Source organism: Papaver somniferum, unplaced genomic scaffold (assembly GCF_003573695.1).
Source record: "Papaver somniferum cultivar HN1 unplaced genomic scaffold, ASM357369v1 unplaced-scaffold_35, whole genome shotgun sequence".
Taxonomy (NCBI): Eukaryota; Viridiplantae; Streptophyta; class Magnoliopsida; order Ranunculales; family Papaveraceae; genus Papaver; species Papaver somniferum.
The window spans coordinates 880,737-903,877 of NW_020645971.1; the positions used below are offsets into that span (position 1 = coordinate 880,737).

Genomic DNA, 23,141 nt, shown 5'->3' on the forward strand with positions numbered 1-23,141 from the left:
TGTGTCTCCAGTTCCAAAATTCTTTTCGTAGCCATTTCAAAATCTTCTTTGGTAGCTGCCAAAGCCTGTCTAAGGCATTTTCACTTTGTAACTTCTCAGCCTTACTGGGTGATGCGTCATCACCACATAACTCTTTTGGCTTCACAGTAACAAGACAACAAACCCGATCCCGTTTTTCAGGTCCCAACACAGCAGAAACTGCATCTTTACGCCCAGATAAAACGACTCCTGATCCAGGTTGGCTTGCCTGCTTCTGGATTTCCAACATTCGAGCCTACAAGTAGATCAGGTTCAAAATTAATACAAGTATGAATAGAAAATGAAATGTTTGTCATGATTCAATTGGAAAAAAAGAACGATTGATCAATCATCATAACAATATACATATTGCTCAGCTGCCACGTGATCCATCACTGCTTTAGATGGGTCTGATGTTTTGCTTCTCTTTGAACGTGTCACCTCAAATATGTCAATTCATTCCAGAATTTTCCTAGTTTTACTTCCAACTATAAAGAAAAGATCTTATTATATTGTATAAAAATCCAACATTTACACCACAAAATATGCACATATTACTGAGATAGCACAATATTGTACAACTTTGTACACACCTATAGAAAATCCAACACCTGTACAATCAGTTCTTTCCCTAATTTTTTGGTTTGTATACATGTATACATAAAATATAATCCTACAAGTGTACAACTATTTACACCTAAATAATCAACATTTGAACAACTATGCACACCTAAATAACATAATATGAGTGTACAACTATGTACATATTAGTGCTTTCCCTAATTTCTTAAACTTCAAACTGAATAACATGTGTACAACTACGTACGTACACCTAAATAATCAACATGTGTAAATGAAAATGAAACCACCAAACGGGGAGAACTTAATTGGTTGAATCAGAACAACTAGACTGCTAAGGATACAAGACAATTCTTCGGTATACAAAAACAACAGATGATGGGCATATGGTATGTTACTAATGATGGGCATAAAGTATGTGTAATTAAGAATAACAAGTTTCTTGCAAGCCTTCATGTAGTTTCTGACATGAGCCAAGTTCTCTGGAACATACTCCAGCTCTTAAAATGTTCAAGAGCAACCTCTTTGTGGTAAAACTTCGGCGCCAAACTCAAATTAAGGGCTAGGACTTTCTCTCCATTGACAAAAGGATCCTGAAACAATGAGAACACAATCACAAATTATCAACAATACAGCTACAATCGAACAAAAACTAAGTACATTTAAAACAGAACAAGCACATATAGACAGAGAGAAACATATACAATAGGTGTACAATTATGTACACATTAAGAACCAACATGTGTACAATTATGTACACCTTAGTTATTCACATGTGAACTAGTTTGTACACCCTAATTTAATGGGTGCCTATACTCAGCAACAACTAACAAAGACAATATTCATAGTCAGAAGGACAAATTTAACAAGTCCACAAATAGTGACCTATATAAAATCTCGTCTTCGCCCTAGGTGCTAAATGAACGGTAATATGATTTAACCGAAATTTGCGACTACATGAAGACATTGTAAAAATGGAAAGTTCACAGACACCACAACCATGGAAACTTCATTGAGAGCTAGTTAAATCCATATTTCGAAGCTTCTAATTTTTCTAGTTTCATCCAAGTCTTCCCCTTTCTTTTGTTTGCATAACTTATAACGAATCATCAGTAGAAATATGCAGAAAGGCAAGATAGGCTTAAAAAAATCTTAGATGGGAGATTGATAATACGCAAATTAAGTTAATTTTTATATACGCACGCACAAGGATGAGTCATGTGATAGCCTAGCAATCTGGACAAGTGTGCACAGTTGGAGATAATTAATATACAGTCTTTAAATAGTCTAATAAAGGTACACTATATAGTAACATGATTTTTTTATCCAAGTGAAGAACCTCTTGAATTTTTGCATGAGAAATATAGGCCTACATGGAAAAACATATGTCGTTCCTTAACTTGCATGGCCTAGTCAAACAAGAATACTACAATTTCGCCAATAACTAGGTAATTTACATGAACACCAATTGTATAGATCCAAATAGATACAGTGAGATGAAAAACAGGATATATATATACCTCGGTTCTTTTGCCACGCATTATATCAGTGGCAGCAACATCCATTATATTTTCTAGCTCAGCTCAGCTCTGCTACCATGCCTTTGCCACAGTAACGACGATCATAGAGACATCTTCAGCGATTGGAAACTATATACAAATTAAACTCAACAGGTGTACATTAAAATCAAGAAGGAGATCGAGTAGTATCTTTCAAACCTAGAAGTTTCAAAAATTCAGCATGTGCTTCAACTATATACACATTAAAATCAACAGGTGTACATTTATGTACACGTTAACATCAGCAGGTGTACATTTATGTACATGTTAACAATAGTAGGTGTACATTGGTGACCTTCGAAATTCTATTACCTAAAGATCGTTTCTTTCAAAAAAAAAAAATCCCCAAAAAGTTTTATAATTCATTCTGCTGTCTTAGCAGTTTTAAACTTTAGTCCTCCTTTAGTTTTCCTTTCGGGATTTTTTTTTGAATTATAAAACTTTCTGGGGATTTTTTTTTGAAAGAAATGATCTTTAGGTAATAGAATTTTGGAGTTCACCAATGTACACCTGCTATTGTTAACGTGTACATAAATGTACACCTGTTGATGTTAACGTGTACATAAATGTACACCTGTTGATTTTAATGTGTATATAGTTGAAGCACATGCTGAATTTTTGAAACTTCTAGGTTTGAAAGATACTACTCGATCTCCTTGTTGATTTTAATGTACACCTGTTGAGTTTAATGTGTATATAGTTTCCAATCGCTGAAGATGTCTCTATGATCATCGTTACTATGGCAGAGGCATGGTAGCGGAGCTGAGCTAGAAAATACAATGGATGTTGCTGCCACTGATATAATGCGTGGAAAAAGAACCGAAGTATATATATCATGTTTTTCATCTTACCGTATCTGTTTGGAGCTATACAATTGGTGTTCATGTAAATTACCTAGTTATTGGCGAAACTGTAGTATTCTTGTTTGACTAGGCCATGCAAGTTAAGGAACGACATATGTTTTTCCCTGTAGGCCTATCTTTCTCATGCACAAATTAAAGAGGTTCTTCACTTGGATAAACAAATCATGCTACTATATAGTGTACCTTTATTAGAGTATTTAAAGATTGTATATTAATTATCTCCAACTATGCACACTTGTCCAGATTGGTAGGCTATTACACATGACTCATACTTGTGCGCATGTATATAACAGTTAACTTAATTTCCGTATTATCAATCTCCCATCTAAGATTTTTGTAAGCCTATCTTGCCTTTCTGCATATTTCTACCGATGATTCGTTATAAGTTGTGCAAACAAAAGAAAGGGGAAGACTTGGATGAAACTAGAAAAAATAGAAGCTTCGAAATATGGATTTAACTAGCTCTCAATGAAGTTTCCATGGTTGTGGTGTCTGTGAACTTTCCATTTTTACAATGTCTTCATGTAGTCGCAAATTTCGGTTAAATCATATTACCGTTCATTTAGCACCTAGGGCGAAGACGAGATTTTATATAGGTCACTATTTGTGGACTTGTTAAATTTGTCCTTCTGACTATGGATATTGTCTTTGTTAGTTGTTGCTGAGTATAGGTACCCATTAAATTAGGGTGTACAAACTAGTGCACATGTGAATAACTAAGGTGTACATAATTGTACACATGTTGGTTCTTAATGTGTACATAATTGTACACCTATTGTATATGTTTCTCTTTGTCTATATGTGCTTGTTCTGTTTTACATGTACTTAGTTTTTTTTCGATTGTAGTTGTATTGTTGATAATTTGTGATTGTGTTCTCATTGTTTCAGGATCCTTTTGTCAATGGAGAGAAAGTCCTAGCCGTTAATTTGAGTTTGGCGCCTAAGTTTTACCACAAAGAGGTTGCTCTTGAACATTTTAAGAGCTGGAGTATGTTCCAGAGAACTTGGCTCATGTCAGAAACTACATGAAGGCTTGCAAGAAACTTGTTATTCTTAATTACACATACTTTATGCCCATCATTAGTAACATACCATATTCCCATCATCTGTTGTTTTTGTATACCGAAGAATTGTCTTGTATCCTTAGCAGTCTAGTTGTTCTGATTCAACCAATTAAGTTCTCCCTGTTTGGTGGTTTCATTTTCATTTACACATGTTGATTATTTAGGTGTACGTACGTAGTTGTACACATGTTATTCAGTTTGAAGTTTAAGAATTTAAGGAAAGAACTAATATGTACATAGTTGTACACTCATATTATGTTATTTAGGTGTGCATAGTTGTTCAAATGTTGATTATTTAGGTGTAAATAGTTGTATACTTGTAGAATTATATTTTATGTATACATGTATATAAACCAAAAAATTAGGGAAAGAACTGATTGTACAGGTGTTGGATTTTCTATAGGTGTGTACAAAGTTGTACAATATTGTGTTATCTCAGTAATATGTGCATGTTTTGTGGTGTAAATGTTGGATTTTTATACAATATAATAAGATCTTTTCTTTATAGTTGGAAGTAAAACTAGGAAAATTCTGGAATGATTTGACATATTTGAGGTGACACGTTCAAAGAGAAGAAAAACATCAGACCCATAGAAAACAGTGATGGATCCCGTGGAAGCTGAGCAATATGTATATTGTTATGATGATTGATCAGTCGTTCTTTTTTTTCCAATTGAATCATGACAAACATTTCATTTGATATTCATACTTGTATTAATTTTGAACCTGATCTACTTGTAGGCTCGAATGTTGGAAATCCAGAAGCAGGCAAGCCAACCTGGATCAGGAGTCGTTTTATCTGGGCGTAAAGATGCAGTTTTGCTGTGTTGGGACCTGAAAAACGGGGTCGGGTTTGTTGTCTTGTTACTGTGAAGCCAAAAGAGTTATGTGGTGATGACGCATCACCCAGTAAGGCTGAGAAGTTACAAAGTGAAAATGCTTTAGACAGGATTTGGCAGCTACCAAAGAAGATTTTGAAATGGCTACGAAAAGAATTTTGGAACTGGAGACACAATTTTCTACATTGATAAATCTGATGGTAAGTAACATTTCACCTTTATAGCATGTCTAGTTTTCAACGTGACTGCTAAAACGTGAGTTTTATTTCAATTTGTTTTCAGATGTAAAGGGATCAACTGCAACCAAACCTGAACAGTGAAGGACTTGAGGTATTTGTGCATTATTCCTTTATTAATTGTGCATAATAAGCTAAAATGGATACGACTCTCTTTACTGCATAATAAGTTTGGAACCGCCGGTGCTAATAATTTGTAGCATAGATACATATTTTTCGGTTGGGAAAATATCTGTAGGACGTTTATAATGTTTAGCTTGGAGATGCGTAGACCTAGCTTCTATAAGTTGTTATTATAGTGACCACCAAAAAGAGTTTGCAAGCGAAGTTCATAGTTAACTCGAGTGATCCACATTCGATGGTGTTTTGTAACAACTTCAATCGATTTGTTGCAGGATTTCTTGGATGGTTCGGAATGTGTAAAGTTTGTACACGAACTAAGATTTGTGAAAAATGAGAATTATATAGTCATATGGGTACTCTTTTTGTATCTCTCGGAAAGAGCTTTCCGAATATATAAAGTTTTTGAATTTTGGACAAACGGTCCAAAAGATAAATTATTTTTTAATTATTTTTATATTATTTAAAATTGTTGACATCATCATGAGTCACTTTAGACTAAATTGTAAATATTTGGACTAAATTGTAAATTAAGAAGGTTATATAGGTATTTTCCTTACTTTAAATAATTTTTGGACTAAATTGTACCTAGTTAACTCGGAATGGACTAATCCGTACTTTTTGACATGTTTTTGGACTAAGTCGTTTTTTTCCCAATCCTAAAATTTCAAACCCTAGAATAGACCAAAGAACCCTACTTAGGGGGTTTAAAATCTAATCATATATTGTTAATTGGTAGGAGTATTACATCAACAATCACTCAATCAGAATAATTAACACTCGTTATTTCAAATTTTCAATGAACAACATTTCTGTCAAGCAACGCTTCTAATTTTCAAGAACCCTAAAAACTGCAAAGATTTATTTTTGAAACAATAAATTTAATTGTTATGATCGAAAAAAAAAGATTGAAAAGAGATTTAACTTATCTTTTTAATAATTTTTATTGATGAATCGTAAGATTCAATTGTTGTTGGTGATTTTATCGATCTCCCGCATCAATTTCTAACTCTTCAACAATAGATGTCGATGATGTCCGGAATCAGGCTTGTGAGCCGAATCTTGAAGATGGAAATTGAATGAAGTTAGATTCTCTATAAACTCGAATTTACGATTTGTTGAATTAAGATCCACTGGTTCATATTCATTCTCGGAATCAAATTTGCAGTAAGAGAAGAAGACTTGTGAAATGAAAAACAAATTACGACTTCAGTTTTTTATAGCAGGGTCATTTTTGAAAACTAAAAAACTTGATTTGAACTAAATCGTTAAGAAAAGGATTAACCCGTTGCAGATTTGGTAAATTAGGATATACCCGTATAAGACCTTAGGTGACAGGACTAAATAGTCTAAAGCCCAACAAAAATGGGACTGAACGTCAATTTCTACATTAGTTAAGTCACTACTGACCGAACTTTGCATAACTATGGTTTGGTGGTGCGAAATGGTCCTGTGTAGCTATGCCATTTAATTTGGACTTTTACCATTAGGTGTCAAACTCCTAACTAATCATTTTGGGCTTGTAGAATCTTGGCATGTATGACCATTACGGATACGATTTGCGGCAATACTTTTGTGACCGTGCAAAATTAGGGTGTTTACAGTTGTCCCTTTTTGTCAGAGGTTTGCATGCAACTGAATGCCAAAGACATACACACACCAATATTGCACATTAAAATTTTGGATTTCTTACTCATAAATTATTCAGAATGACACTAGAAAGTTCATCCGAATTATTTCTTAGTATTTTTATTTTGCACGAGTACACATCCTCGTGATAGAGATCACGATGAAGCGGTACTTGTGCCATACCAACTATTGCGAAAACAGGTTGCGGTTTATTACATCAATTCTTCTAACCACATGCTATGTCATCACATCGATCGCATCGTCTGAGTAGCGGCTCTTCAATCTTTAAGACTTTGTTCTAAATGATTTCATCATCTTTGGTCCTTGCTAAAATCCATTAGAATCTTGGGATATATGAATTGCCCCATGCACTCTTGATTGCCACAATCCTTATGAATAAAGTACACTTTCTCTTTCACTTCCTCTTCCTCTTTGAGAGTTGTGCATAACATCTGGGGAAACCCTGTAATTGATGACCTTGCAAAAAGAGCTATTAGTAGCACATGTTCCTAATAAATACTAAATTATTTTATTATTATTATTTTTTATTTTCTTACTTAATAAAGCTAGATAATCCTTTTTATTATTATTATTATTTTTTATTTTATTTTATTTTTTTATCAACATTATTATTATTATTAACAAAAGAATCAAATACAAGGTACAATGTCGATAGAGGGCAACCTAGCAACAAGTTGAGCCCCTACACCTTTTTGAATTGAAATACCTAATCTATAAAAAAGATAATTACCTATTTTGTAATTGAGATCATAATTAGCTATACAATTTCTCAACCTCTTCAAAATAAACACCATGTCTTCACTAAGTTCGCCTAAAGTGGAGAAAGCAAGAACGCCAAAACCAAACCCATGAGTAGATACCTTATCCAAATATTTCGCCCTCTTACGTGAAATAACATTAGAAATGGCGATACCCGGAACGAAAGTTCGACCATGAATACCGGAAAAAGGTGAAACACCCGTAACATCAAAAAAAAAAAATCTTGCCCGTTAACCCAATTACATACAAGAATGTCGGCCGGTTTCAAATTCTTACCATCATCCGATGAGATCTCAAGATTGCCTCTTTTCTAGCTGGAACTCCAGCCTTGTAAAATATATCCGAAACAATATCCCTAACAAAATCATGTCTAAACTTTACGCCCACCTCACTTGCACAATGAAGAGCATGATCACCATGAACATCCATTTTCCTATTACAACAAGCACAAACATCAATAGTATTAAACATAGGTATTCCAAGTCTATAACTAACAACTTCCCTGAATTGACGAGGTCCAAATGTCTGATTAAGCCCACCTCCAGGCTTCGAACATAATCTTCGCCAAATTGTACCAACAACAATTGGCCGTAGCCCACCTCCAGGCTTGAGAAGAGGAGTTAAGGGAGCACTCGCAATGTACTCCCCTAAAGCAGATGGACATTGTCCAGCCAACCATAAATTGACTACCCCCGTAATGGATGCTAAAAGCTCATCACTCACAGCAGCAGCCGCACCACTCAAAGCATCTAAGAGATGCTGATCCCTAAGCCTATCTCTGCCACATGTCGTGCCTTTAGGAAAACTCTTCAAGGCATCAAGGACAACTTTAGCATCAACATACAAAGCAGCAGCTTCAACTGGTTCAGGGGGGATAGATGGTGGTGGAGCATTTGGGTGTTTCTGGATAAGCTCTTGTAGAGTGTCTGCATTGTCCAGTGCTATACCATCGGAGGATAAGACCTTTACAGCTGCAGTGTAACGTCCTTGACTCAATTTCTTCTTACATGCTTGCACATTAAGGTTAGATTTCTTCTTCTTGTTTGATTTACAGACTTGCTGACTCTTCTCGGATTCAACCAAAATTTTTTCAATGAGATGAACACACCCACCACTTTCTTTCCACTGAACCAAAGCTTGGTGGATACTATCCATCTGAAGCTTCTTTCTAATTCCAGCCCTCTCTTCCCTTGAGTTCTTAGGCATGTAAAGATTTAAAGTGCATATTGGCAACAGTAAAAGCTGTAACCATGATGTTAAATCTGTAGGATTAGATAATACCTTATCCAACGCGATCTTTAAAGTCCTTGAAAAATGAAGCCTACAGGGTGGGGGGATGCTAGCAATGGTTGTGAACCGCTTCTGATAAACAAGATTTAGTAAATCTAAGTTGAGGACAACATCTGTGACGTCATCTTGCACAACTGATGGAATTGTGTCAGGGGTTTCAAGAGGTTTGACAATTTCATGAATGAGAAATTCCACAGAATTACCAGTAAGTGGTCCAACAGTGACATCACCTACATGAGACGCACATGATTTCTTCCAATCCTGTATATGCATACATGGCGCACACAACCACATCTGCAACTGATTTAGTGTTCGTTCCCAAGCTTCATAAACTATTCTGCTAGATCTGATTCTCTCCCTGCAAGCATGTTGGCACTCTGTATTTGGTAGATGTCTATCACGCAAATGCCTGTAAAAACCCGACTTGTTGTATCCATTGCCACCAGTCCCATTAGAACACCCATCAAATTTTTTGAAAGGACACTGAATACGTCCTCCAATGGTCATGGTTGGTTTGTTACTACTCAAAATACAAGGAACCTTACCATTCTGAGATGAGGTGGATGAAGTCTGAGGCAACGGCGACGAACAAGATGTAAAATCCACGACTTCATCTTCATCTATGTGTTGAATTCTCGGAGTGTATGAGGTTGCAGATCGAGTTGTAGGCATTGATCTTGAAATACAAGAAACTCTGATATGCACTGAAACACCTCCTTTAGACAAAACACACTCAGACTAATTCAACAGTATAACCTTCACAAAATCTCAAATCTTCACAGTTACAAAACAAAGAAACAGGGCCAACTAGGAGTTAAGGAATGGGAGATTAAGGATTCAAATTAGGCAAACCCCAATCGAAAACGTAAAATGCCATTCATTGACCCACTAATTAAGACAAAAACAACAAACCTTCACAGGAAAACTTCCAAAGCTGCTCAAAGAATACCTTCCCATTGAGAAAACCCCCTTACTGCAACAAAACCTTCAAATTTCTACAGGAAACTCCCCAAACACTAAATACTCAAAGAAACTGCTTTTCTAAACCTTTCTCAAAGAACAGAAGTGAGCAATTGGAGTTTCAACACTTCTAAATATGTGGAAACATTCACAAAGCATAAAACCAAACCAATTACTATAATGTGCTAACCCTGAAACTTGAACCCACACACCCCTACTGCTGTATCAACAACCACTTTCACAAAAAAAAAAATCAAAGCTCAAAATTGATTTTTACTAACACCTCTATGAAAATCTGTGATAATAAACACCCAGAGCAAAATCTGTGATAAAAAAACACCCAAAGTGAAGAAACCACTTACAGAACCAGGTGGTGGTTAAACTCCTTAAGAAATCAGAACAACACTTACAGACAAAGAAAAACCAGGTTAAAGAAACCACTTACAGAACTGCGGTGGTGGTTAAACTCCTTAAGAAATCTCTACCCACTGAAACTCTTGCTTCAACCAATGAAAAACCCCCTCTTCAAACTGAGAAAATCAACGCTTCAACCCCTGAGAGAAACCAGACTTCAACATTATTATTATTATTATTATTATGAAAACGTACCTCTGAGGGCTTTTATTGAAAATAGGGAAAAGAGTAACATTACAAGAAAAGTGTTGGTAACCTAGCTACAAGCTGGGCACCAACACCCTTTTGAATAACAATACCTAAACGATGAAAAAGAAAACTGCCAGTGCCACAATTTGCGTCATTGTGAGAGAGACAGTTCTTTAACCTCTTTACAAAAGCCACTGTGTCCTCACTTATTTCACCTAATGTAGTGAAAGCAATAATATGAAAGCCATAACCATGAGACTCGCACTTCTCTAAATATTTGTTGCGGTTATGGAGAATCGCCCTAGAGAGAGCTTGACCCGGAGTGAAAGAACGAGTATCCCCAGTGAAGGGAGAAACGCCTGTGACATCAAAGCATGTATCTCTGTCGTTTTCCCAGTTGTGTACCAATAGGTCGGCCGGCCTCAAAGCAGCATTCTCATCAGAAAGAAAACCTAAGGCGGCTTCTTTACGTGATGCGACACCGACTTTGATACATATATCCATAAAAACGTCACGTACCAGATCGTGCCGGAATTTGAGTCCGACATCGCTAGCACAATGTAGGGCATGGTCTCCAAATATGTCCATCTTCTTATTACAACTTGAACAATGACTGCCTTCGGGAAATAGAGGGATGCCAAGGCGGTAGATGAGAACACTTCTGAACTGATGGGGTCCGAGGGTTTGATTCAAACCAGCAATGGGTATGGAAAGTAAATAATTTGGGCGTGCTTAAGCTTGTTACACTTCCATAACACACTGTCACGTACACTCAAATGAAAGGTTGTGGGTATACGTTTCTTCACTGCTTCGAAGTATAAAACAGCCAGAGGGTGCATAGAATGAGGTGTTGTATCGTCAAAGCTATGTGAGGAAGAGGTAAGACCACAAACTTGGATGTAGGTTTCTAAGGCTTGCTGGTATGTTTGGCTTGAGCTGGTAGTAGAGGTGTCCTTCAATATGACATCTTGTATAGCCCGAGTTTGAAACTGTGAAGTCAAGTAGCAGTAATTTCTGGTGTCCTGCATCGTATACACGCCAAGACCTCCGTCTTTGATTGGAAGGGTAGCAATGCGGTATTGCAATGGACCAAAACCTTCCCCATATGCAGTAATAAGTTGTCGCAAATATTGAAAGAGGTGATCGTCAAAGTGAGTCATAGCTTGATGCAATGCTAAGGGGTTTGTTGTGCGCATAGTAAAGTATAATCTTGAGACCACAGTACAATTGCGCAATAATAATAGTTCGCTTTGCGGATCCTTGAGCTTCTTGACGACTGACATGAGGTTGATGGTTTTAGTAACTCTCTGCATCACCATTTCCTTGCAAAATTGTAAATATAGGCTGACTGGACCACCCAAGAGTTTGACACCGGTTGAGGGTCGACCAATGTTGTCCGGAAAAACGCCTGGAATTAAACTCCGTGGGTCTGGTGTAGGCCAAAATAACTCGGTTTTGGTGATGTTGAGGTGAAGAACCCTGCGGACACCTTCATATTGAATTATAGCCAAGTCCTTGGAGACTTCCAACGTATCACCAATAATGGTGCCGTCGTCGAGGTACCACGCATTTAAGTCTAACTTGCACTTGGAGGCGATGCTCAATACAACAGGATGAAGAGTAAGCGCGAAGAGCAACGGACCAAGGGGGTCACCTTGTTGCACTCCCTTAGCCGAGGATAGGATGAACGCATTATAGTATAGCCGAGCCGGTTTAGCATAACAAAATTCGACCCACTGAGCAATTGCAGGACTATGGGATCTGACCTCTTGGATTAGTGTTGTACTATCTACCATGTTAAATGCATTCAAGAAGTCGATGAGTAACATGGAATTATTGTTCATTGTACCTTTTAACTCCATGAGTCTGTTGACGGAATGGAGGATACTTTCCCCACCACATGGCACTCCCACACCAAACTGGTAGTCTCCCAAATAGGTAGACATTTCCTTTCCAATTTTCACCGCTGCAACTTTGGAAACTAGCCTGCCCCATATGGTACCCACAGCGATAGGTCTGAGACCACCACCAGGTTTCTGCAACGGCGTAAGGGGAGCACTGGCAATGTATTCACCTAGAATGGCAGGGCATTTTCCATCGAGTAAGATATTTACCACCTTTGTGATTGATGTTACAAGCTCATCTGCAACTGCGCTTGCTGCTCCACTCATGGCATCAAGTAGATGTTGTGCCATGAGACCATCCCTGCCACATGATGTTCCTTTGGGGAAGTTTTTTATAGCACCAAGAACTGAACCCGTGTCTACAGCAATGGGATCAGCAGTGATTGCTTCAGCGGGTATAGTAGGAGGGTGAGAATGTGGGTGTTTTTCCTGCAGTTCTGTGAGTGTATCTGTAGTGCATGATGCAATACCATTTGACGAGAGAACTCGAATAGCCGATGTATAGTGCCCAAAATTCAACTTCTTTCTGCAAGCCTACAAGTTGGCACTCTCTTGAGTCTTCTTGCTTCTTGGTTTGCTCACTGGCTTACGCTTTGGTACCTCCAACAGTTTGGTGATGAGAGTAACACATCCATTATGTTCTCTCCAGGTGAGTATTGCACGGTTGATAGAAGCAACTTGCAGGAGCTTCCTATTGCCAGACCGCTCTTCGGGTGTGCTCTAAGGAGTGTAGAGGTTGAGAGTGCAAATAGGAAGGATCAATAACTTTATCCATGATGATAAGTCAGTGGGACTTAATACGACAGCATCCAAGCATGATTTAAGAGTTCTTGAGAAGTTCAGTCGACAAGGTGGAGGAATACTATTGATAGTAGTAAATTTCCTTTGAAAGACTTCATTGAGCAGTACTACAGATAGGGATGGAGTATTCTCAACCACAGTGTCTGTTGTGTCTTCGGCATTCGCAAAAGGCTTGGTAATATCATAGATAAGGAAATCAGCACATTGCCCATTGAATGGCCCTGAGACAATTATTCCCTGATGGCTTGAATGACGACAGGGTTTTTTCCAGACATGCATACTCATGCATAAACTGCAGATCCACATCTGTAATGACCCTAGAACTCGTTCCCAGGATGTAAAAACATTCAAGTTGTTGCCGATTCTCTCCTTGCAGGTTTGTTTAGCCTCTGCTGTACGAAAATGTCTATCGTTAAGGTGTCTGGTGAACGAACTGCGAACGAACCCTCTACCATTAACCCCGTCTCTGCAATCGTAAAACCCTTTAAAAGGACAATGGAAGTGATCACCGTATGACTCTGTATCTTCACCAAAATCACGTGATGAAGTAAAATCCGTTGCTGGGCTAAAGTATTGAGACTCTGATACAGAAGACGACGCAGCAGATGATGATACCCCATGTTGTGATGAGGAAGATGATCTAGAACGAGTGTTACGCATGGCAACTGTAAAAAATAACCGCTGTAACTACATCGGTTGGTGAGAAACAGTGGTTAAGAATGGCATCAATCGAAGCAATTGCTGGAACAAATTTGAAGACTTTCTGTCGCCTGTAAATCGCCCGGAGTTTCTCTCTCATGCCCTTATTATATTATTGGATAGATATTATTACATGAAACTAGTTGGAATCCTAACAAGCTAAGCTCCAACGACATACTATTACATTAATTGAACAGGTTGCTGTGCTAACCTACCAGCGAGCCTCATGGGTAACCTAGCCAAGGGAGCCGAAACGGCGGGAGGGGGGCTGAGATTGTGTCACAATGGGGGCAAACTAACACTACCTTCCATGTTAATTCCTGCAATATTACTCCATTGGGGACTCGAACCTGGGACCTCCTGGAGAGCATTAAACTTTGGGAAACGGGGATGACCAGCTGAGCTAGGGGCCCGTTTTATTATTATTATTATTATTATTGAAACGTACCTCTGAGGGATTTTATTGAAAATAGGGAAAAGAGTAATATTACATGGAAAGTGTTGGTAACCTAGCTACAAGCTGAGAACCAACACCCTTTTGAATAACAATACCTAAACGATGAAAAAGAAAACTGCCAGTGCCACAATTTGCGTCATTGTGAGATAGACAGTTCTTTAACCTCTTTACAAAAGCCACCGTGTCCTCACTTAGTTCACCTAATGTAGTGAAAGCGAGAATATGAAAGCCATATCCGTGAGACTCACACTTCTCTAAATATTTTTTGCGTTTACGGAGAATCGTCTTAGAGAGAGCTTGGCCCGGGGTGAAAGAACGAATTTCCCCAGTGAAGGGAGAAACGCCTGTGACATCGAAGCATGTATCTCTGCCGTTTTCCCAGCTGTGTACTAATAAGTCAGCAGGCCTCAAAGCAGCATTCTCATCTGAAATAAAACCTAAGGCTGCTTCTTTACGTGATGCGACACCGGCTTTGATACATATATAATGTCACGTACCAGATCGTGCCGGAATTTGAGTCCAACGTCGCTAGCACAATGTAAGGCATGGTCTCCAAATATGTCCATCTCCTTATTACAGCTCGAACAATGACTGCCTTCGGGAAACAGCGGGATGCCAAGTCGGTAGCTGAGAACGCATCTGAAATGACGAGGTCCAAGGGTTTGATTCAAACCAGCAATGGGTATGGCAAGTAAATAATCTTGGGCGTGTTTGAGCTTGTTGCACTGCCATAATACACTGTCACGTACACTCAAATGATAGGTTGTGGGTATCCGTTTCTTCACTGCTTCGAAGTATAAAACATCCAGGGAGTGCATAGAATGAGGGGCTGTATCGTCAAAGCTATGTGAGAAGAGGTAAGACCACAAACTTGGATGTAGGCTGCTAAGGCTTGCTGATATGTTGAGCTTGAACTGTTAGGAGGGATGTCCTTCAATATGACATCATGTATAGCCCGAGTTTGAAACTGTGAAGCCAAGTAGCAGTAATTGCTGGTGTCATGCATCGTATATACGCCTAGACCTCCGTATTTGATTGGTAGGGTAGCGATGCGGTATTGCAATTGACCAAATCCTGCCCCATCTGCAGTAATAAGTTGTCGCAAATAATGAAAGAGGTGATCGTCAAAGTGAGTCATAGCTTGCTGCAATGTTAAGGGATTTGTTGTGTGCATAGTGAAGTATAATCTGGAGACCCCAGTACAATTGCGCAATAATAATAGTTCGCTCTGCGGATCCTTGAGCTTCTTGACGACTGACATGAGGTTGATGGTTTTAGTCACTCTCTGCATCACCATTTCCTTGCAGAATTGCAAATCTAGACTGACAGGACCACCTAGGAGTTTGACACCAGTTGAGGGTCGACCAATGTTGGCAGGAAAAATGCCTGGAATTAAACTCCGTTGATCTGGTGTAGGCCAAAATAACTCGGTTTTGGTGATGTTTAGGTGAAGACCCCTGCGGACACCTTCAGATTGGATTATATCCAAGGCCTTGGAGACTTTAAACGTATCACCAATGATGGTGCCGTCGTCGAGGTACCATGCATTTAAGTCTAACTTGCACTTGGAGGTGATGCTCAATACAACAGGATGGAGAGTAAGTGCAAAGAGCAACGGACCAAGATTATTTCTCTTCATTCGATGGATATTATTACATGAAACTAGTTGGAATCCTAACAAGGTATGCTCCAACGACATACTATTACATTAATTGAATAAGTTGTTGTGCTAACCTACCAGCGAGCCTCATGGGTAACCTAGCCAAGGGAGCCGAAACGGCGGGAGGGGGGATGAGATTGTGTCACAAGGGGGACAAACTAACACTACCTTCCATGTTAATTCCTGCAATATTACGCCATTGAGGACTCGAACCTGGGACCTCCTGGAGCGCATTAAACTTTGGGGAACGGGGATGACCAGCTGAGCTAGGGCCCCGTTCTTATTATTATTATTTTGTGCTTTGGCCTTTTCAACCTACCATGTTATTATTATTATTATTATTATTCCTTTTTATTTCACATTGATAAATATTATTACATCAAAGTAGTTGGAAGCCTAACAAGCTAAGCTCCAACGACATACTATTACATTAATTGAACAGGTTGTTGTGCTAACCTACCAGCGAGCCTCATGGGTAACCTAGCCAAGGGAGCCGAAACGGCGGGAGGGGGGCTGAGATTGTGTCACAAGGGGGGCAAAATAATACTACCTTCCATGTTAATTCCTGCAATATTACGCCATTGGGGACTCGAACCTGGGATATCCTGGAGCGCATTAAACTTTGGGAAACGGGGATGACCAGCTGAGCTAGGGGCACGTTCTTATTCTTATTCTTATTCTTATTATTTATTTTTTTATAAAGTTATTATTATTATTGGATAACGATGATTACATAACTAGTTGGAAGCCTAACAAGCTAAGCTCCAACGGCGTACTACTACATGAATTAACATGTTGTTGTGCTAGCCTACCAGCGGGCCTCATGGGTAACCTTGCCAAGGGGAGCCGAAAAGGCGGACTGGGGGACGAGATTGTGGCACAAGGGGTGCAAGCTAACAACACCTTCCATGTTAATTCCTGCAATGTTACGCCATCGAAGACTCGAACCTGGGACCTCCTGGAACGCATCACCTTTGAAGAACGGGGTTGACCAGCTGAGCTAGGGCCCGTTATTATTATTATTATTATTATTTATTTATTTATTTACACATGAATGGGCGGGAGACGAGCCACAATCTGGGCGCTGACACCTTTTTGGATAGCCAAACCTACCCTATAAAATAGAGAACCTCCTACTTTGTTGTTAACATTGTAATTGGTCAAGCAATTCTTCAACCTCTTCAACAGGATAATGAAGTCATCTCCAACCTCTCCTAAGGTTGAAAAGGCCAAAGCACAAAACGCATATCCCTGAGCTGTACACTTGTCTAGATATTTTCTGTGTTTACGCTTGACTGCCTCAGCAATGGCATGCCCAGGCGTAAAATTATGACTCCTTCCACCAGCAAAGGGTGAAACTCCAGTGACGTCAAAACAGGTGTCACGACCATTCATCCAATTGTATATGAGAAATTCAGCAGGTTTGAGAGTATTAGCATTATATGTCAGAAAAAACAAAGATACCTCTTTTCCAGCTGCCACACTAGATTTATAGCAAATATCCAGAACGACATCTCTTACTTCATTGTGTCTGAACTTGATGCCAACCTCGCTTGCACAATGAAGAGCATGATCTCCGAAAACGTCCATGTGGCGACCACAACAAGAACATACACTATCTTCAGGGAACAAAGGGATGCCTAGCCGGTACTAGGCAACAGCCCGAACCTGACGTGGTGCAAGCGTATGATTAAGTCCAGAAATAGGGATGGCTTTCAAATAGTCCATCGCGTGTGTCACCTTGTTACTCTTCCACAACATCACATATCTCTCTGTCAAAACAAACTTGGATGGTATCTCCTTTGTAACAACATCAAAAAATTGTATTGCCAAGGTTTTCATAGGATGGGGGGCAGTAGAATTGCTGTTGAAAGTAGTGAGACCACAAGCTTGCATGTACATGTTGAGGGCATACTGATAGTTGTTACTCGGTGTAGAGGTGTCCATGGTTCCCAAAATAGATTCCTGTAGGTGTTGTTTCTGAATATGCGAAGCCAAGTAACAGTAGTGGCTAGTGTCAGCCATTGTATAGACACCAAAGCCCCCGTCTTGAATTGGCAAGGTAACGAGTCGTCGGTGTAGGGGGACAAAACCCGCACCATCACCGGTGACCAAATGCTGCAAATATTGAAACAAATGTTGATCGTACTCGGCAATAGATACAAGAAGAACTTTAGCGCAAGTAGTACGAAGGGTGAAATATAATCTCGAAACTCTTGTACAGTTTTGAAGGAGTAGAAGCTCAGATTGTGGGTCTTTCAACTGTCTAACTGAGTTCATGAGATGCACAGTTTTGTCAACTTTGTGCTTAACTAAATCGCTGCAGTATTGGGTTTCGAGACTAACAGGCCCTCCCAACAATTTTACAACACTTGTAGGACTGATTACACTGTCCGGGAATACTCCCTCTGTAAGGCTTCTTGAATCAACATACGGCCAGAAAATTTCTGTCTTCATGATGTTCAAAAACAAACCTCTTGCAGCTCCTTGTTGTTGTATAATGTTTAGGGCCTTTGAAACCTCCAACGTGTCTCCGATGATGGTTCCATCGTCAATGTACCAAGCGTGCATATCCAATGGACACTGAGCAGCTATATTGTGGACTAGGGGGTGTAAAACTAATGCAAACATTAGGGGGCCAAGGGGGTCTCCCTATTGGACCCCTTGTGCAGATGACAATATAGACTCGTTGTAATAAAGGCGTGCAGGTTGAGCGTAACAGAACTCAACCCACCTCGAAATGCTAGGACATATAAGTCTCACTTCTTGAATTAAAGTTGTTCTATCAACCAAATTTAAGGCATTATAAAAGTCTACAAGCATCATGGTAAGGTTGTTTTGTGTACCTTTTAGTTCCAACAGTATATTTGCAGCATGTAAGATACTTTCTCCTCCACAAGGAATCCCCACGCCGAGTTGATGGTCACCCAAACAACAAGCCATTTCACGCCCTACTGAGGTTGCAGCTATCTTGGAACAAAGTCGCCTCCAAATTGTCCCTACTACTATGGGTCGAAGGCCACCATCGGGTTTAAGAAGTGGCGTTAATGGAGCACTAGCAATGTATTGCCCAAGAATGGCAGGACACTGCCCCGATAACAGCAGATTCACCACAACAGCAATTGAACTTAGCAAATCTTCTGAGACAGCAGCAGCAGGACCACTTAAAGCATCCAATAATTATTGTGCGCGTAAGCCATCCCTACCGCAGGACGTTCCCTTAGGAAAGCTTCTAATGGCTTCTAAACTGCTTTGATGTCGACGGAGACAGGTGCAATTGTGATATTGCTGGTGGGTATGACAGGAGGGGTGCATGGGGGTGTTTTTGTTGCAACTCATACAAGGTATCTGGAGTAGATGGCGCAACACCATTAGACAATAAAATTCTAATGGCAACAGTATAATGACCACAACTAATCTTTTTCCGGCAGGCATCAACATTAGTTCTTCTTTTCTTCTTAGCTTGTCTTCTGTTCTTTTGGTTCTCTTTATGCTCTTGAAGGACTCGTTGAACCAGAGTAATTCATCCCTGTGGTTCTCTACATGTTGTCAGTGCATGATTAACTGAGGCCCCCTGAATTCTTTTTTTGTTCCCTGATCTCTCTTCTGATGAGTTTTTAGGAAAATAAAGGTTGAGAGTGCAGATAGGAAAGAGAAGTAATTGAAGCCAGTGGGTTAAGTCATTGGGGTTGGATAAGACTGTATCTAGGGATGATTTCAAGGCTCTAGAAAAGTTAAGTCTGCACTGTGGAGGAATGCTTAAAATAGTTGGTATCTGTTTCTGGAGAACCAGATTAAGCATTTCCATAGTCAGACCCAATGAATCACTCCCATAGATTGAACTGCTTGACTGAGCAACATCGTCTTGCTTAACAGTGGAGGAACAATGGGAAGGAGCGTCCTGTGGAGTGGGTTTAACAACACCGTATAGTAAAAACTTTGCACCTCTACCATTGAAAGGGCCAAGTAAGACACCACCTTCAAGATATCTACAGGGTCTTTTCCACGAATACCATTGCATACATGGGTAGCACAACCACATTTGCAGACGGTTCAACAACTTTTCCCAGGCTTTGTAAACCCTAGGTTCAGTGCAGATTCTCTCCATGCATATGGTCGTACCATTCACAATAAATAAATGCTTATCCTGTATGTGTTTGAGAATAGATGTCTTAGCATAACCCCTCCCATTCACACCATCCATACATTCTTCAAAGTGTTTGTAAGGACAGTGGCATGACGTGTCGTCATCTGACTTACTATCCGCCAGGGATGAAGAATTTTCAGTAGGCACTACTGATGAAGAACCGGAACCATTTCGAGAAGATGAAGCCCCCTTACCCGATGATGGACGAGTTCTCGGCATCTTCTGAGAAAATATAACTACCCTAACTGTGTACAATGAAGATTGGGGAGAACAAAAGAATGACAAAGGCTACGTGCAACTATCTCAACTCAAGAATAAAAATTAGTGTTTAGTGTATGGGAATTTAAGGTTTCAACACCAATGAAAACTCAAATTACCATATAACAAAACTCTAATTATACCTTCACAGAGGAAGGTAAGAAAAACCACAATACAAACTGCAGAGTCTCCAATACAAAACACGCAGAAAGTCCTCTTCAGAATCCTAAAGAAACAATTTTGCTTCGTCAACCACATACAAAAGAAAAACCTACTTAAGAAAAAAATTCTAGAAAATAATTTTCAAAAACAAAAGGTGAAAAACAAAATACTCAATATATACAAAGGTTTTGGAATCCTGACCTGCCACTTGTCTGATAGATGCCACCAAAAATATTACCGTCCCCATCCAAATTTTCAAATCTGTCAATCCTCCCAGCTATCTCCCAGCTATAATTAACTTCATCAATTGGCTTCAAACTGTAAAACGATTCAGGATTTTGATGTTTTCTAGGGATGACGTTCGATGCTTCAAATCTTCAATTTCCTCCACACGACTCTTCTTTTCCTCCATCTCTTTTAAGTGCTACTAAATTTTCCCAAGTGGTTGTTTATTAACCATTTTGTTTTATTTTTTCTTTATCACTCTCCTTTTCGTTTTGAGTGTAACAATATATTAAAAAAGACTACAACTTAGCTAACTTATCCAAATATTCAGAAAAAGACAATTATACAACTTATAACTTATATCGTTTCGGGGATTATCTATAAACACCTAACACATTGAAAGAGACTAATTTGGGCATTGTAGGTGCACTTCGTTATGTTGCGTATTAACATAATACGGATAGTATGACATATATTAACATAATACTGATAATAAGATCCTAAGAAATTAGTTTGATTAAAGAATTCATTTTTTTTAATTTACCCGTTTGGACGTCCGTTGCCCATAGAACTTTAGGAGATGACATACATGACTAATGATGATATACAAGTGGACTAACTTATCTCTCTCTAAATTATTTACTTGAAAAAGACTTCAACACACCCAACACTGTAATAAAAGACTGAAATACTCTGATGACATGGGCCCAGTACGATGATGACGATGTCCCTAGGTTTTTTTTTTGACGAGGGCTTAACATAATGACGACTCTGCCCCTAGTAGATTATTATTATTTATTTTTATTTTTTTGGGACTGACGGACTAAAGGGGCCAAACATGATGACGACTCTGCCCCTAGAGTATAACACTATGAGAGAGATATTTGACTTCTTAAAAAAAATCTCCTTAAGTTTTATGAGCGTTCGTCGCCCTTAGATAGATTTGAGAACTTACCTAGGTATGGTATTTCTTGGATCGAGTAACACTTGCTGGGCCTGGATTATGTTGGTTGACCCGATCAAATGGTTGAACATTTCTTCTATTCTGTACGATTCTTGGATCTTCTCGAAATTTTGCTTGCCTCATCTTCTTGAACCCCGACACCCCTCTCTTGGAAAGTCATTCATTACCTTCTGATTAATTATAGTCGGAAAATCATTCATCATCTTCTCATTCATTGCCTTATGATTAATTGTTTTCTTGAACCTTCTGTTGGTAAAATCATTCATTGTGTTTTGATTAATCGTTTCCTTGAACCTTCTGCTCGGAAAATCATTTATTGTCTTCTGATTAATCGTTTCCTTGGACCTTCTGCTGGAAATATTATTTATTGTCTTCTGATTAATTGTTTCTTTCTTGAATCTTCTGCTGGGAAGATCATTCACTTCCTTCTGATTAATTGTTTTCTTGAACTTTATGTTGGGAATATCATTCTTTGCCTTCAAATTAGTTGCTCCATCATTTTTTAAATTTATTAACACGTCCTTGTAAGAAAATGTTTTCTTAGGTATAGGATTCGTCATCTTGCCTTTATATGGTGGAAAAATCTCATCTTCATGTGTTTTGAATCTCTCTTCCTTCTTATCATTGGTGTTCCACATCCATTCTGATCTTAACTACAATGGTTTCTCTTCGATTGAATTCACTACTTCTGTCTTCTGTATTGGCACATTCTTGCATTGTATCAACATTTTGGTCGTATTCATCTTCTTTCTCTGAGGTGCCCTTAAAGGTTGACCTTTCTTGCTCTGATTGACCAACTTTACTTCTTTAACCGGTTCAGGTTTTTCTTTTTGGTGGTTCCACAGTCCCCACGACTTGCCAGAATTCTCAAGCCTTTTATTTATGCCAAGTACATTGTTCTTCAAGACATTTTTCCTACAAACAAAATCTTTTTGGTCTTTTAGGTTTTTTATTTTTTTTGGATTTTTTGAAATATTGGAAATAAAAGACTTATTTACAAATTCAGGTGATGTACCCTTAACCGGTCGAATTGATGCAACAAAATGAGTTAGAGACTTACCTGACTCAGCCTCTATTGTTCTTACCACTTTTTGTTCATCTTCTTGTCTTGTAGACTTCAACCCGGGTGATGGTTGTGTAGGTGGCATTGTATTTTTATCCCTGAGATGAGGTGGCTTGTAAATGGGTCTGCTTCTTGCTACATTTTTAACTCCATCACCGCCCTTATTTTTAAACGGATCCTCCCACCTAGAAGAAGATTGATTCGTTACATGCACTGGATCAAGCAAGATATCTGAGAGGTAGATTGAACTCGCTGGTGGTT

The 23,141-nt window shown here is 38.9% G+C and overlaps 1 protein-coding gene across 1 annotated transcript; it reads right to left on the minus strand.

Moving 5' to 3' along the window:
• Positions 1-15,182: 15,182 nt before the first annotated feature.
• Positions 15,183-16,040, minus strand: LOC113342194. The gene has a single exon (XM_026586815.1). It carries the CDS (start codon positions 16,038-16,040, stop codon positions 15,183-15,185), a length of 858 nt encoding a protein of 285 aa, XP_026442600.1.
• Between the last annotated feature and the right edge of the window lie 7,101 nt (positions 16,041-23,141).

Bases quoted from the DNA above. Each gene is read 5' to 3' on its own strand.
- LOC113342194 (XM_026586815.1), bottom strand. From the start codon at position 16,040: ATGAAGAGAAATAATCTTGGTCCGTTGCTCTTTGCACTTACTCTCCAT.